The 15,571-nt window shown below is 48.1% G+C and overlaps 2 protein-coding genes across 6 annotated transcripts in view; one reads left to right on the plus strand and one right to left on the minus strand.

The window, feature by feature from the left end:
• Agpat4 (1-acylglycerol-3-phosphate O-acyltransferase 4) overlaps positions 1-1,371 on the plus strand; it is a 97,096-nt gene extending 95,725 nt beyond the window's left edge. For all 3 annotated transcript variants that reach the window (XM_060373654.1, XM_060373653.1, XM_021647732.2), the window contains exon 9: positions 785-1,371. In XM_060373654.1, the coding sequence (XP_060229637.1) occupies positions 785-879 (95 nt within the window). In that variant the 3' untranslated portion in view covers positions 880-1,371. The remainder of the gene's footprint in view (positions 1-784) is intronic.
• Positions 1,372-9,197: 7,826 nt separating this feature from the next.
• The window catches only part of Map3k4 (mitogen-activated protein kinase kinase kinase 4), a 92,981-nt gene continuing 86,607 nt past the window's right edge, over positions 9,198-15,571 (minus strand). For all 3 annotated transcript variants that reach the window (XM_021647740.2, XM_021647741.2, XM_060373515.1), the window contains 3 exons: positions 15,414-15,520; positions 10,895-11,074; positions 9,198-9,697 (listed from right to left, as the gene is read on the minus strand). In XM_021647740.2, the coding sequence (XP_021503415.1) occupies positions 9,677-9,697; positions 10,895-11,074; positions 15,414-15,520 (308 nt within the window). In that variant the 3' untranslated portion in view covers positions 9,198-9,676. The remainder of the gene's footprint in view (positions 9,698-10,894; positions 11,075-15,413; positions 15,521-15,571) is intronic.

A 15,571-nucleotide genomic window follows, 5' to 3' on the forward strand; every position in this document is an offset into this window, starting at 1 on the left:
TGCTGCTCCTGAGACGCTCCACCCAAGTACCGAAACTGGGACAGGGCTTGTCTCAACTTCCCTATGAGGCATCCCAGTAGACACCTCTTTGTGTGCATAGGCTGGCCTCCCTGTCCGCTGCATGGCCTTGAGTAGTAGCCTACACAAAGAACGTGATGCTCCAGCTTTGTGCCACGCACACCGTAATTTGGGGGCTGCAGCTACTCCCCTACCCCCTGTAGCATACACAGTGTCTGCAGGCTGTGTGCTCAGTGATTACGAGGGGCCTAGCACACAAGGAGCTCACCAGGCCCCGCCTCCAGACGTACCGCTTACATGGCAGTGTCCGGGTATGCTTCCACCGTCTGTGACAGCCTCGGCTTTACAGGGGCCAGTGACTTTTGCTCCCTGCCGTCAGCCGGACTAGTGGTGGAGTTTGTGGAGCTATGCCTGCTTCCTCACAACGAAGCCACTCCCAAGCCACTGCCTCACAGCCTCCCAAAGAACCATCTTTGTCTTGGAAATCGGTGCAGAAAGCAGAGAATTCTGTGAACCCTGAGGACACTGTGTGCTGCTTACCCAATTCTGTTTCCCTCTCCCGTGCAAGGGTGACCCTCCCCGCAGAACAGCCCTGCTGTTTTACTTTTAATGTCATTTTGGCATGCAGAGGAAGGCCCCGAAGCTGGAGTCAACTGGTACACCAGATTCACTTGCGTTTCGCAGCCAATGTTCTCCTCAGGGCTCCCACTGGCAAAGGGCCCCTGGAGTGTGTTGGGACGCTAACTGCTCTTCCCTGCCTCTGCAGCCTCCATGGGAGTTCGATGGATGATTGGCGTGACGGAAATCGATAAGGGCTCTGCGTATGGCAACAGTGACAACAAACAGAAACACACAGACTGACTTCGGAATGTCACCTCCAAAGGGAACCTTGGGGAACTGTTGGCCTCTGCCTAGCCTTTGTAGCAGGGTTCAGTGATGGAGACAGGGAAGCCTGGCTGGGATGAATGGAAACCACAGCCTCTCAGCGCCTGATGGGAAAAGAAGACGTTTTTAAACCGTTTCCCCACCACAACCCCCACCCAACCATGTGAATTAGTGGGTTTGGTTATCTTTCTTTTTTCAGTTTTGTGTGCGTGTGTGTGCGTGCGAGTGTGAGAGAGATGTGGAGGGGAGAATGGGTGCGCTGTCGCGTGTGTACTTGTGACCCTGTGACCACAGGGCCTGGGAGTTTGCAGGGAAGGGCGGGGCTGGAAGGGAAGGTGTCCATGTCATCCTGTGGTGCTGCGTCTTCTCAGACTCTCGATTGCCAGAGACAGAGTGAAAAGTGCTTTAGGTAAGATCACTAAATTATGCCTCCAAATAAGAAAAAGAATTAAAGTGTTTGTCTGGGTTGTCTGTGGCATGTGTTTACATAAATCTGCTCTCCACTCTGCCCTGGATGTGGTATTCCAGATGGCAGCCACTCAGCAGCTGTACTCCCTGGAGAGAGGTGCTGGCGCCTTGTGTTAAGTTCATACGCTGACTGACCATTTGCGTGTGTGCAAGTCTTGTAACAAAATCCTGAACCATCTCCCTGTCACAAAGGGTGTGTTTGGCTCACAGTTCAAGGGTACAGTCCATCTTTCCAGGGGAAGTCATGGCATCAGGAACGTGAGGAACCTGGTTAAAGCCAGAAAGCAGAAGAGATGAAAGCCGGTGCTTGCTCACTCGCTCTCTTGCTCAGTTCAGACTACCCCCCCCCGGCCGTGGAGTAGTGGAGCTAAGGTGGGCCTGCCCCTCCATTAGTCAATCAGTCTGATCTAATGACCTCCTTGGGCCCAACTGAGTCTCTTTCATTTCCCACTGACTCTAGCTCCTATCAAGTTGACAAGCAGCATGCATTAATCACCACAATATCCCAATGCAGTGATGCTACCTGCAAGAGATGTGGGCCATGGGAGCCCCTCTGAGCTGAGCAAGGGTGAAGACAAGGGCACTGGTAGACCAACCGAGTGCTCCCTTGAGACACACGGAGGGCAGTGCGGGACAGCTTTGGTTTCCCACTTTTGCTGAAAAGGCATCCACTAGTCTTGAAGCTTTTAAGCTGATTTTTGAAACCAAATATTATGAAAACATCAAAAACAGTCACAGGAGTGGGGGAAGCCCTCGAAACAAGGGCAGGGTCATGTACAAGATGACACCATAGTCCTTTTTAGCTTGTCTGTGGGTGCCAAGGAGCCTGGTGCTATCTAGAACACATCCCACAGGTGAGGTGGGCCTAACTAGGGGCTCTGCTTTCCCCGCTGAGCTTTCAGTTGGCTCCGAAAGTTATAACATGAGGGGGTCCTGTTCTCCTCAGCAGTCTTTGGAGCATAACTCATGCATAGACATCTGCAGACTGAGTGTAGTCAACAGAGGCCAGAGGCAACCAAAGCAAGAGGAGGAAAAGGGCGGTGATGTTCTGAAAGCGATCAGTTATAACATTAGACAATGTGTCCTGTTAGAGAAGCCAGCGCTGTTTGGACTGATAACCAGGTGGCAGTTACATGTCACCTGGCATACCTCCCCCACTGGAAAAGCTGACCAGGGGGTCCACAAAGGCACATCCTGTCCAGACTCACTGCAGCCTTAGATGTCTCTGTGCGAGTCAGTAAATGGCAGCCACACATGACTGACCTTGAAGAGCCAAGGGCTGAGCAGAGTTCTAGAGCCCTCTCTGTTTAAGGAACAGCAATGTATTGTCAACACAAATGAATCTCCATTAGCAGAAATCAGACACCACTCTGGCTTTTTGTGGGGCAGAATAGAGCACGGGGAGCCTGAGGTCCCACAGGGTACATCTGTCCTGCTGTGAGGCCCACAGATGCATAGAGAGAAGACTAGACATTGCTGCTCAGGGGACCTTGGGGTTGCAGAGGCCCTGTTTGTGAATATCCCTGCAAGCCTCTCCAGAATCCAAAGGGCACTTTAGCTGGGACCTGAGCTAGCACAGCTTGCCCTCAACTGTGTAGCTTGGTCAGGTAAGAATTCAACCTGGCAATCCAGCCTAATGACCTCCATGAGCCCACCTGTAAAATGGGACTGATGCTCACCCCACAGACTGCTGAAGAGTAGAAAGAGGCTCACCATGGGAAGGTGGGATCTCAGAACAAGTCAGGCAAAGGAACTTGAGGCTGCCTCTAAGCTACAGCTTCTCAAAGTACTCAGAACCAGATGGTGCTAGCAACTCCCACATCTCTTTGGTTTTGACCTGGCCTTTGGGTGATGGTGTTCTGGAATGTCCCCAGAACACAAACGTGGACAAGGAGTGCGAGAGGGACCCCAGCAACCTATGCCTCAGCCACTTGACTGGCACGGCCTGGCTCTGCTCGAAGCCCAATCCCTTGCTGACTAGGCATGATGACCACAGGAGAGCCAAGGTTCACTGGAGTCTACCCCATTAGCTTTCTAGAATTTCAACCTCTTTCCATGTGCTAACATAGGCCTGGACTTCATCTTGACTCCATAATTTCTAAACTGAGCAAAACCTTGGGAAGGAACGAAGATGTTGCAAATATTACAGCATGTGCATCTTTCTTTATGCTCACTGGGGTCTGAAAAGAGGCATCACAATATAAACTGCAGTGGTAATTGTTCAGCCCAAACTGGCTGCAGGCAGCTACCTGGTGTGGCCAGTCCAAGGTAGAGCACAGCAGAGTAGGCTCAACACTGGCTTCTGAGCTTGTCCATAACGACGACAGCATGGATGTAGGTGGCTGCTGGGTCCTTTGGGATGGTCCAGTCTTCACCAAAGCACTGTGCATTTAACACCTGCCAGAAGGTTAAAGAAATTGGACCCCAGGCTCGGAAAGCCACCTGTAGGACCAGGGCGGTCTGGATGAGTGCCGAGTACTGGCCTGACTTGTATCAATCAGACTTGATGTTTGAAAGGGTAAAAGATGTACTGCTCTGTGTCTGAGGTTACTTGTGAGGCCACAGAGCACTGAGGTAAACACTTCCTAAGTTCAGCATCTCATGAAGTTGAAGGCTGGAGAGGAAAACAGTTGGAGCTTGGTGACAAGTTGGCACTGGCTCCCTTCCTGCCACCTCAGGGTCAGTCACAGAAGAGACTGAGCTGTGATGACAGCTGCTGCCCATTAGGGCATCAGGACCCAGAGACAGTTCAGGCTCTCAGAGATTCCAAAGTCTATGCTGAAGTGAGTTGGCGCCCCTTCCAAGGTCTGCATACAGCGTGCTGTCCTTCCAGATGCCTGCTGGGATCAATGAAGATGTTCAGCAGTGGCAACTTGGAGCCTCGGACTTCGGCCCTTATTTTATTTATTTATTTATATTTTTGCCTCTTCCAAGAAATCACGTATAAACTTCAGACTGGTTGCTGGCATGTTTGTTGTTGGGGTTCCTCCTCACATACATAAACATCGAGTGTCTGTGAAGATAGCAGAAGTTGTTGCCCATAATACGGCAACTTTCTAAATCTGCTTTCCCAGACTTCATTGGTAATGGTTTCCTTTTTTTTATTACAATAAATGAGGCTCCAAACAGAGCTGAAGAATGCTTGCAGAGCAGAAGGGTTGAGCTAGCTCTGCAGACATAACCCCTCTGTCCAGAGTCAGACAAGGCAGGCACAGAAGGGGCTCCACCAGCACAGAACCTCAGGCCTGCCTGGTGCCCACCAGCATGTCCTGTGCGGTGAGCAAGCGCACAAGCCCTGCCTAAATCACATCCTCAGCACCGTGCACACCTGGGCTCCTGCTCAAGTGTTTCCTGACCTACAATTTAAACGAAAGTCAAACCATGCTTTTGGGGTTTTGACCTATGCTGCAACAGACACATGATAAGAGGAGAATAAAGGCTTGAGGGCATCGTTGAATTGCTGGGCCCCAGACACTTAGTATCACTCATGGCATCAGTTGCTAGCCAGCAAATTACCTGTTTCGTGACATCAAACTGTTCAAAATTATTACTTTGGTCAAGAACACATCACATAAAAAAAAAAAATGCCACCTAAGTAGTGTTCATCTTTTTAGGAAATCATCTGAGGCGGAGATAGCCTCCCGGGCCTAAGGCTTTCCTGGGTGATCCTCCGAATACTAGCTACAAAAAGAGGGACACAAGCTTTAAAAGTCAGCCACAGAATGCCCATCATCTTAGCATTCTCCTCCTTAAAGCAACTAGGTTAAAATAATTAAGCTTAGGGTACAATACCTAGCTGTTGTGCAGAGGAGAATAAACAGTGACAAACTAGGTCCCCCGCCTGCTGCAGCCTGGTCCTGGTTAGCATTGAGGCTGTGGGCTGACTACAGGCATGCATTTAGTCATCTAGGACTACGTGAGGAAAGGCTTACACGAGTTAGTTTTAAGATGGTCATACCCCTCAAGCCACAGTAGACAGTTTTGAAATTTCTGGCATTCATGCTACATTCAAGAATCATGAGGGGAGTGGTGTAGATACAGTGAGAGCCATTAAGTGGTAATTCCTCTGACTTCTAAAATGAACCAAATTGTATTCACACAGTTTTCCCTTTCTATATTCCCTAGAGCTGATTTCAGCCAGGTATTTATCAAACCCTCTGGGACACCTGGTAGTCCCCAGTGGTATCTGAGGGGCCATTCTATCCAAGGCTTTGCAGGTGATGAGAAAGAAACTGAGGATACAGTCCAGAGTCTCAGTCATTCTCCAGCTTGGGGGTTACTGACACTCACTATGGGGATGGTCTTTAGGGGAGGAAAGACCTGGAGCAGAAGTGTGAAGAGAAGGATGAACAAGCTTTAAAGATCACTCTGTCACAGCATTCTGGGAGGTCAAACAAGGATCACTCAGCATGTGGATGCAGTGGTGCCAGCACTGAGATGAACAAATGCACTTCTCAAGCACATTATCAAACCAGCAAGTCCATCTTTCAAACTGTGTAGAACAGAGTGCCAGTACAGAGAATGGAATGGCCATAGCAATCCCTCTCATTCTTTACTGGGAAAAATGGGCCGAAGATAACAGGTAAAGGCATCTGCCACCAAGAGACATGCATTCATTCCCTGGGACTCACGTGCTGGAAGGAAAAAAACAGTTCCCACGAGTTGTCCTCTTACCTCCAGATGCTTGCTGTGCATGTGTGCAGGCACACTGCATGCCCACACAGTCGCCATTTGCACTGTCTACTGCTTTACAGCTGCCCTCTTGCCACACTGCTGAGCTGAGTAGCTGCCACCAAGACCATGTGACCCACAAACCGAACATTGGTCCCTCTGGACCTCCACAGACAGCACCTGCCATGTGGGTTCTAGGGAGGCTAATGCCAACAGATGGAAGCTGCCATTTTAATAGGCTTGGTGTCTGTGGTATAACATTTTTTCTTACTGAGAAGTAAAGAACTAACCAAAGTAGTTAGTTTGGTAGATTGTTTTTATCATTTTGTCTTCAGTGTCTTGCATACTTACAAATTTCTGAAAGACAGGTGAATTAAACCCAAAGCATATTGAAGAAAAGAAATCATAAAGATCAGTTCAGAAGTAGAAACAGAAATCAGAAAAACAAGAGCAAATATTAATGAAACCGGAAGCTGACAAGATGGACAGACTTTTATACAGCAAAGAAAAAGAGAAGACAGGTGGGTCAACTCAGGAGGGTGAGCAGACAGCAGCCATCCAGACATGAGCAAACAACCTTCTGCCAAGAAACCAGAACACTTGGTGAGTCTGAGTGGAAACCCTAACATCCATTAAAATAAAAGTTAAAACAGACCCGCAGCGATTACAGAGTAACCTATAAATGACCTCCACAGAGGAAGGGCAGTCCTCATGGGCTTTGTGAGCAAGTTCTACTCAAGACATAAAAGATGAAAAATAAATAAAACACCAACATGCACTGTCTCTGAGGAGATAGAGGAGGAAGAGACGTCCAATCCCCAGAAATTCAATCTACAGAGTAAACACCCTGAAAATACAGAGGGGGAAACGCCTCCAAAAGTATCATAAATGAATGCAGTGGTGTCCAAAAGAGACTGCCAATTAGACTTTACCCCAGAAGGAGGGAAACTGCCCTTGTTCCTGGGCGACATGTCGCTGTATGTGGATGGAGTCTACAAAAGCATCTACTATAACTTTTACAAGGCCTCACAGTAATTCACTATGTCCGTGTCCTTGTGCGATGAATGGCTGGATGTGAACTTATACAAAAATTAACTGAGAGAGGCCTAACTTAAGATATACGATGAACTGCTAGGTCAGGCCATGGTTTCTTGAACATAAAACCACAAGCACAATCGATAAAGAACATGATGGCTGCAGTGGTGCACACCTGTGATCCCAACAACAGGGGAGGCAGAGGCAGGCAAATCTCTGTGAGTTTGAGGCCAGCCTGGTCTACACAGTGAGTTCCAGGACAGCCAAGGCTACATAGAGAAACCCTGTCTCAGAAAAAAAAGGGGGGGAGGGCGGGAGAGAAAAGATTGTGAATGGGCTTCTAAGAAAATAAACTTTTTTGGTTCTCATCGATATGACAAAGAAAATAAAAGACAAGATAAACCACAAACTAGGGAAAAACGTATCTTCACACTACACAGTAGGAAAAGAAGGTATACTCAAGAACGCATTAAAAAACAGCTCTTTCAACTAAGCAAGATGACAAATAGCCTAATTTTAAAATTGGAAAAATATCTCAACAGGCATTTCCCCCACAAAGGAGACAGGAATGGGGCCAGCAATGTGGCTCAGCAGGTAAAGGAGCTGGCCACCAAGTCTTAGGACTGGAATTCAGTGTCCCAGGACCCAAACGGTGGAAGAACTGACTGCAGCAACTTAACCACTCATGACCATGTGCTGCAATATGCAAACGCAGAGATGCACTCATGTGTGCATGCACACCCAAGTAACAAATGGAGCATTAGAGGGACGCCCTATCACAAGCGACACTACTGTCAACAGGCATGGCACCATGAGGGCAGGAGACCCGCACGCCTCAAAGCCACTGGAGGAACACGAGATGGCAGTCACTGCAGAAAACCCTCAAGAGTTCCTGAAAACTTCAACACAGACTGACACAGCAGCACAGCGCTCCTAACTCCTGACAGATGTGAAAATGTCCACACAAACAGCTGTGTGTGCAGAGCAAATAGGCCAACAGGGGGCAGTCCAGTGCCCACCAAGAAGTCCAGGGACAAACACAGCAGGGGGCACAAGTGTCCAGTGGAATAGGACTCTGCTGTGGAAAAAGATGCTCTAGCTCATGCTCTGTCGTGACAACCTCAGGAAACACCAAGCAAGAGAGGACAGAGACCACCACACCGCAACATCCTAATTATGCTACACACCCATGATGCACAAATCCTAGGCAGGAGGTAGCTGAATGGTCGCACAAAAACAGGTGCAGAGAGGAGTGACAAACTGGATGCACACTTCTTTTGTGGGCAACGGACAGGTTCTAGAATTAGGCTGAGACAGCTCTACAGCTCTGCAGCTTCGATAAAAACCACTGGTGCGAACCCTTTACATAACATAACCTAAGGACTATACAAGACCATTTTAAATGAAATCCCAACATCTGTATAAATCCTAATCAACATTCTCTGGGAATCCATCCCTTAGCAAACGGGACCAAGAACATTTGAAAAATAACCCAGCTTGGGTTGGCTGCTGTGTGAGGAATAAGTACATGATCCATTGAGGCTTTAAGGTCAAACATTAAAAACAAACAAACAAACAAACAAACAAAAAACAGTAAAGAGAAAAACCACCAATTGCAAAATCTGGCTATTTCAGAGTCCTAGCTTCTGAGAGTGGGGTTATACTCTGAATAGACATCTGCCTATCAAGAGATCATCCAGCACTCTTGCCTCTGACCGGCTGGCTTCTACACACCCAGCACCAACCAGGGCTCCAGCATGGGACAAGGCCCAGGCCTCCACTATGGACGTGGTGATTGCGGTCTGCAGCCAAGCACGACCACCTTATATCATTAGCGCTCCTTCATCTACGTCATGCCCTTGGCTTGTCAGCAAGCTGAGCCTAGATCAGGGGTACCCCTCTTAAACACTGTGATATGCTGTCACCTGCAAAGATGTTGGGCCACACGCCTCGCTATCCTAAGACGCACATGGCCCCAAGGCTGCCATTGGTCACACCCAGCTCAGTGTCCCACCGAGCAAGGTTGGCTGTTTCTGAGGAGCAGCAAGCAGAGGGAAGCGGCAGACCTCCACACCCTGCCCTGCTAGCTCTTCAACTGCGAGCCAGAAAAAGACACTGACTTAGCTTTCCTAAAATAAACCATTTATTGAAAAAGAGCTTTTTCTTCAGTTTCACTTACGAGCCTTTGAGTAACAAACCTGCAGCTTGCCAACAAGGAGGTTTCACAGTCAGAGCACTCAACAAACGGGAGGTTAAAGTACGGTCCTGGGCACCCGACAACACTAGATTCTTCTGAACCCCAGAAGCTCAAAAACACTACACTGATGTCACGGTTCTCAGTCACACGAGGAACGGAGGAGACAGAGGTGATGGTCCGTGTACAGTAGTAATGGCACTTGGCATGCAGCTTCTTTCACCTCGTCAGCACTGTCACTCGGACAACAGGAGCAGCAGGAGACGTGAGGCTTGTCCCTGTGCGGTCTTCAGCGTCGGAAGGCTCAAGGGGCTGCCCTGCGCTCTGCGGTCATTTGTAAATATTACATACAGTAGTGGTCAGGGGACTCTGTCCACACACTACTAGGCCACGGACTGGTTCGCTTCACTCTTCGTCTGTGCAGACCTGCGGGGAAGCAAGAGAAAGCTGAGAGCCTGCTGGGGCAAGCATGCTCGTGTGTGCCGGGGTGAGTAGGCTTGGCCTGTGGCCTACGGGCAAAACCTGGTGGCCCCCTTGGCACCAGCCCCAGCTTGTGAGGCACGCCTGCTCTCAGGGAGGGCTGGGCTGAGCACTGGACAGCTTCTTGAGGGCAACGGATTTCATCTACTTTACACCTATGACACACTGCTCCTTTATACCAGTTCCCAGTCCCTACACAGGAGCCCACGCGCCACCCCCCTGCCTTGTATCAGGGACACTCCTAACACTACCCCAGCCCGCTAACTACTACAGCCCACTGTACTGTATCGATCTCGACTGCCAGCCCCAAGCAAGCAAACACCCACCTAAAATCCCGAGCAAATGTTTCAAACAAATGTTGAATTGATCTTACAAAGAGCCTGTCAGTGCCTAGACTGCTCCCGCCTGCTGCCCTCTAGCTCTGCTGTGGTGGGTAGAACTGTCATGACTCATCGGGCCATGAGGTGAGACCACCCTAGACACCTCTAACCTGCTCCACAGCCAGGGCCATTCCAACTCCTCTGCACAGCGGAGAGCCACGCTTGGCGGCCATTCCCCGCCTGCAGCGCACCCTCCCTGAAGAGCTTGTTCTGCAGGGCCATCAGCATGTTATATTAACGGAGATGCCCGTGTTGCTCCTGCACCTTTGCCAGCCTTGTCTCCTCCCACTTCCAACACCTTGAGTTCCTCACACCTCATTCACACAAAGCTCCTCAGTGGCTCTGACCCATCAGCCTCTCCATGCCTGACCTTCCTGCCTGGCCACAACCTCTCAAAGAGAATCCAGAACTGCCCAGGATTACCACAGGGCACTAAATCCTCAGCTACCCTGCAAGTCACATAGGCCATCATCACAGCTCTTATCACAATGACAGGTCCAAGATGACCACACATTCTCGAGGGCAAGAACTATGCTCTTCTGTCAAACAGATCATGTAGAAGGGCCTCAGTGAACACTTACTAATGGAAAAAAAATCTCTGATATATTAAGACATTTAATTCCTGTCCATTTTTGGGCATTTAGTTCCTGTCCTTTTAGATGTAAACATTTCATATTTAATTGTCCAAATTTCTTGTGCTAGATGCAAAAATGAATGTTAAGTGTTTAACCCCGAAGAGGGTGATTTCAGCAATTGGTCAAACCTTGACAAAAGCATGGTCGAGGAGCTGGCTGGCCGTCCATCTCATCTTTGGGTCACTTTCCAGGCAGTGCGAGAGAAAGTCTTTTCCTTCAGGGCTTAACCTTTCGGGAATCGGTGGCTTGTGTCCCATCCCCACCTTGTACATAATCTGAAAGTTGTGTTCATACTCATGCCAAGGCCGCTGTAAAGGCAGGAAAGAACCAGGCTCTAGCATTACACCATCACAGCCACAAATGCCCACTCCCTCTCTAGGATCTGAAGAACACGTGTCCCAGACAGCAGCAGGAAACACCTAAGGTTTAGAGGCCAGGTAGTGTCTGTCAGAGCTTCAATCAACACATATTAACAAGTGCGGCCAAACGCAGCTGGCCAGCCAGCTACCGGTCAGAGCTGCTCCCCACCCTCCACCCACAACAGGTACGCCTGTGCTCCAGGGAGGCTGTGTGTCTAAACAAAGGCATGCAGCTACAGCTTGTCTGGTGCACTGGGATGTGTCATTAGTTCAGTGTCATCTAGATGCCACCGAACAACTGAAAGATAGCAACAATCTCGTGGCCACTTTGTTGAACATGGAACTCCCATCGGCACAGACCTTATCTTAGTGTGACTATAGGAAAGATTTTATAGGCCATTAAGAGAGAAGGAAGTACATAATGATTTACATATTACTCTTCCATTACTGCCAACACGCGCTCCTCAGCCCACCTGTTCTTACGTGCTTGACTACAATAAAGTGGGTATCAACGCCGTCCTCCCCCTCCATGCTGAGGGGGCGGCAGCCTTCATCGCCTCCTGATAATGCGCAGGCTCCAGCCCCGTGCTGCACGGACAACGCCAGATGGCAGCCACGTACTGCGCACACGCACTGCTGTGTGACTACCACGAGGTGCGTCACACATCTGCGTAATTACTGACCAGCAGGGTCTTCATTGTAAGGACGTTTCCTGGTTCAGGGTGAATTCATTTAAGTTTCACCGTACGGAAAACTGCTCTAGAGAGCACTCTTCCATTTTGAATTTTGTCTAAAGCGGGACTGTTTGTTTTCTCATACCTCTCTTAGAGTGATATCATAAATCTTATCAATGTTATTCATGTGCGAAGGAAAAATTAATTTCACTCTTAAATGGAGATAGTGAGGACGGCCATCTGGTTTGTTTGTTTTTAAATTGTTGATTGCGTTTGTTTATTCTGTGTGCCGTGATGGAGGTCATTGGACAATTTGTGGGGCACTGTTCTTTCCTTCGACCATGTGTGTGTCAATGACATGATGTAGGCTGTCAGTCTAGGTGGCAAGTTACTGCTTTAACAGTTATTTATAATTTGTGATTGTACAACTTCCTGTTTTAATATCCAAACCCTAAGTATTTGTGGTAATTTTTTAATTTATTTTTTCATTTTTCTTTTTTTACAATTTATTCACTTCGTATACAAGCTGTAGGCCCCTCCCTCACTCTCTCCCAATCCTGCTCTCCCTCCCTCTTCTCCTATGCCCCTCCCCCAGGCCACTGATGGGGAGGTCCTCCTCCCCTTCCATCTGATCCTAGGCTATCAGGTCTCCAAAGGACTGGCTGCATTGTCTTCCTCTTTGATAAGGAGAACCCTGGGTGAGATGCTCAATCCTCATTCAGAATGCAAATGGGATGGACACAGGAAGGAGAAAACTGGGAACAGGACAGAATCCTACCACAGAGGGCCTCTGACAGACCCTACCCAGCAGGGTATCAAAGCATATGCTGAGACTCATAACCAAACTTTGGGTAGAGTGCAGGGAATCTTATGAAAGAAGGGAGCAATAGAAAGACCTGGAGGGGACAGGAGCTCCACAAGGAGAGCAACAGAGCCAAAAAATCTGGGCCTGGGGGTCTTTTCTGAGACTGATACTCCAAACAAGGACCATTCATGGAGATAACCTAGAACCCCTGCACAGATGTAGCCCCTGGCAGCTCAGTGTCCAAGTGGGTTCCCTACTAATGGGAACAGAGTCTGTCTCTGACAAGAACTCAGTGGCTAGCTTTTTGATCACCTCCCCCTGGGGGGAGGGGCAGCCTTGCTTTTTTTATTGCACTTTAAGGTAACAGAAATCTTGCCTGGAAAGTGGTGGGTCCCCACACCTCCTCACTTGCCTTCATCTCACTTTCTCCTATGAGTCACAGTTTTTTACAACTGGTGAATCAGTGTCTGTCTACACTGTTGCAAATTAGCATACACTCTCACGGTTCACTTTCTGTCTTATAAGTTCTGTGGGTTCAGATGCAAGTGTGATGGGAATCCCTTATCTGTTGTGATTTGAATGTGAACTGTCCCGTAGGCAAATACTTTTGATCATTCAGTCCCCAGCAGGTGGCACTGTTTTGGAAGGCTGTGGACTCTTTAGGAGATGGGGCATTCATGGAGGAAGTGGCCACTGAGGATAGATCTTGAGGTTTCATAGCCTGGCTCCACTTCTGGCCTCCTCTCCTTCCTGACTATCCGTAGGATATTACTAGTTGCCTCACATTCTCGCTCATCCAGCATGCCTTAAAGCCAGGATGGGCTTTACACTGTGATTCAAAATAAACGCTTTCTCCTTTATATTGTATTTTGAAGGCATAGAGAGAACTGATGCAACTGGGAAAAGGTTCACCATCACAAAAACCTCTTTCCTCTGTTTATTCCTTTGCTCCCTACCCTTGCAACATGATCTTTTGTCTTTTCTGAAATAGGGCCTTGCCACGCAGCCCAGGCTGGCTCCACGACCCACCCAGCTTAGTCTCTCACGTAGAGCAGTTACAGAGCGTGTCCACTAAGCCTGCAATTGTAAGTCCTTTTGACTGTCCCTGCAGTTCTGCCTCTCGGTGTAGTGAAGACCTCTCACAGCAGACCCCTTTGTCAAATGTTACCACCTTTCATCGCTTACCCCTCTCCCCATCTTTCAGAGGATACAAAGCCCATTTCTTTATGTGAGCAAGCAATGGTCACTTGTAGGGATGTGGCATGGCAGGGAGGTGTAGTTTGCTGAGCCATGTATCTACTGAAGGACACCTTTACCGCTTCCCAGATCGGGCTACCATAAGCCTTCACGTGCAGGTTTCGTGCAGATGTAAGCTTTGGACTTCATGTTTCCTGTTGCAGCTACACATTCCCCCCATCCTTTCATCACCCCTATTTCCATACTGAACCCCCAGGCCCAGTATTTCTCTTTCATTTTTCCTACTGAATGTGTCTAGTGCCTTCCCTACTGCTTATCCTTAAAGCATTGTTTGACTCCTCTCTTGGGATTCTTTCTAGTTTCCTGGCACCGCTATCCAGTCACTCCCACATAAATATGTATATATTAAAATTAAGAAGCTAGGATTTGCATATGAGAAAGAACGAGTGCTATTTGTCATTTTGAGTCTGTTATCTCAGTTACTATTTTCTAGTTCTGTTCATTTTCTCGTAAGCTGCATGACTTAATTTTTCCATATGTCTGAATAATATTTTCCATTTTCATTATCCTACTCATCTGTTAGTGGTCATTTAGGTTCATTCCATTTGTTGATATTGCAATTAAAGCTATAATAAATGGAGCAAGACTCTTTCTAGCAGGACATGTAGTCCTTTGGACACATTCTTAGGAATGGCATAGTTCAGCCCTATGATGGTCTAGCTCTGTGAGATGCTTCCATACAGATTTCCACAGTGGCTACACAGGTTCTAACTCCCAGCAATAGTGAATAACACCTCCTTTTTCTTTATATTCTCATCTGTATTTGTTACCTTTTGTTTGTTTGTTATCGACAGATATTCTGACAGGTGAGAGGGAGCCTCAGAGTAGTTTTAACTTGCATTCCCTTGATCGCCAAGGGTGTTGAACACTTATTGAAATATGTATTGGCTGCCTCCTGTGTCTGCCTTTGCAGGTGCTGGCTTACAGACACATGCTTTCATGATCAGCTTTTATTTTACATGCACACTAGGAACCAGATACTTGCATAAGAAGCACCTTTCCCACTTCCCTGTCTACCCAGAACCTGCACAGAATGCTTTAATATCATGAGCGCCCATCTGTTAAGTGCCGGCCTTATTTTCTGAACAACCGGAGTCCTAACTACAAAGTCCTTACCCATTCCCAGGTCCTAAGTAGTCCCCAACTTTGTAAGATCTTGAAGATTCAGAATTTATGGTCTTACATGAAGGAAACTGATCCTCTTGGAGCTGTCCAGAGTGACAGATAAGCATCTCCCACACATCGGCATCAGTCAGACTGTCTTTTCTCCTTTGTCAAAAATCAGGCAGCTATGGCTGCATGGGTTTATGTTTCTCTGTTTATACTTTGGAGCTGAAACATATAAATTCACTACTGAGAGCTCTCTGCAATGTGTACCCTATAGACAGTGGTTCTCAGCTTATTTCCCTGAGCCTCACTGCACCTTTTGATTGACCTTGTTTACTCTCTGGTCATGAGCTCAAGAAGGCAGGTGTCCATGGCACTTATGATAAAGCCTCAGTTTTGTGGCTGGCCTGCACAGAATCTTCCTTCACGTGCACAGGGAGCTTACCTTGCCGGTTACCATCTCTATGACGACACAGCCCAGACTCCAGATATCTGCCGCACGGCCATGGCCTTCTCCTTTGGCTCGGGTAATAACTTCAGGTGCCATGTAAGCTTTACAGTCAGATATGGTGATAGCAAGGGTTAGCAACACAGCACTACGTA

Source organism: Meriones unguiculatus, chromosome 20 (genome assembly GCF_030254825.1).
Source record: "Meriones unguiculatus strain TT.TT164.6M chromosome 20, Bangor_MerUng_6.1, whole genome shotgun sequence".
Classification (NCBI taxonomy): Eukaryota; Metazoa; Chordata; class Mammalia; order Rodentia; family Muridae; genus Meriones; species Meriones unguiculatus.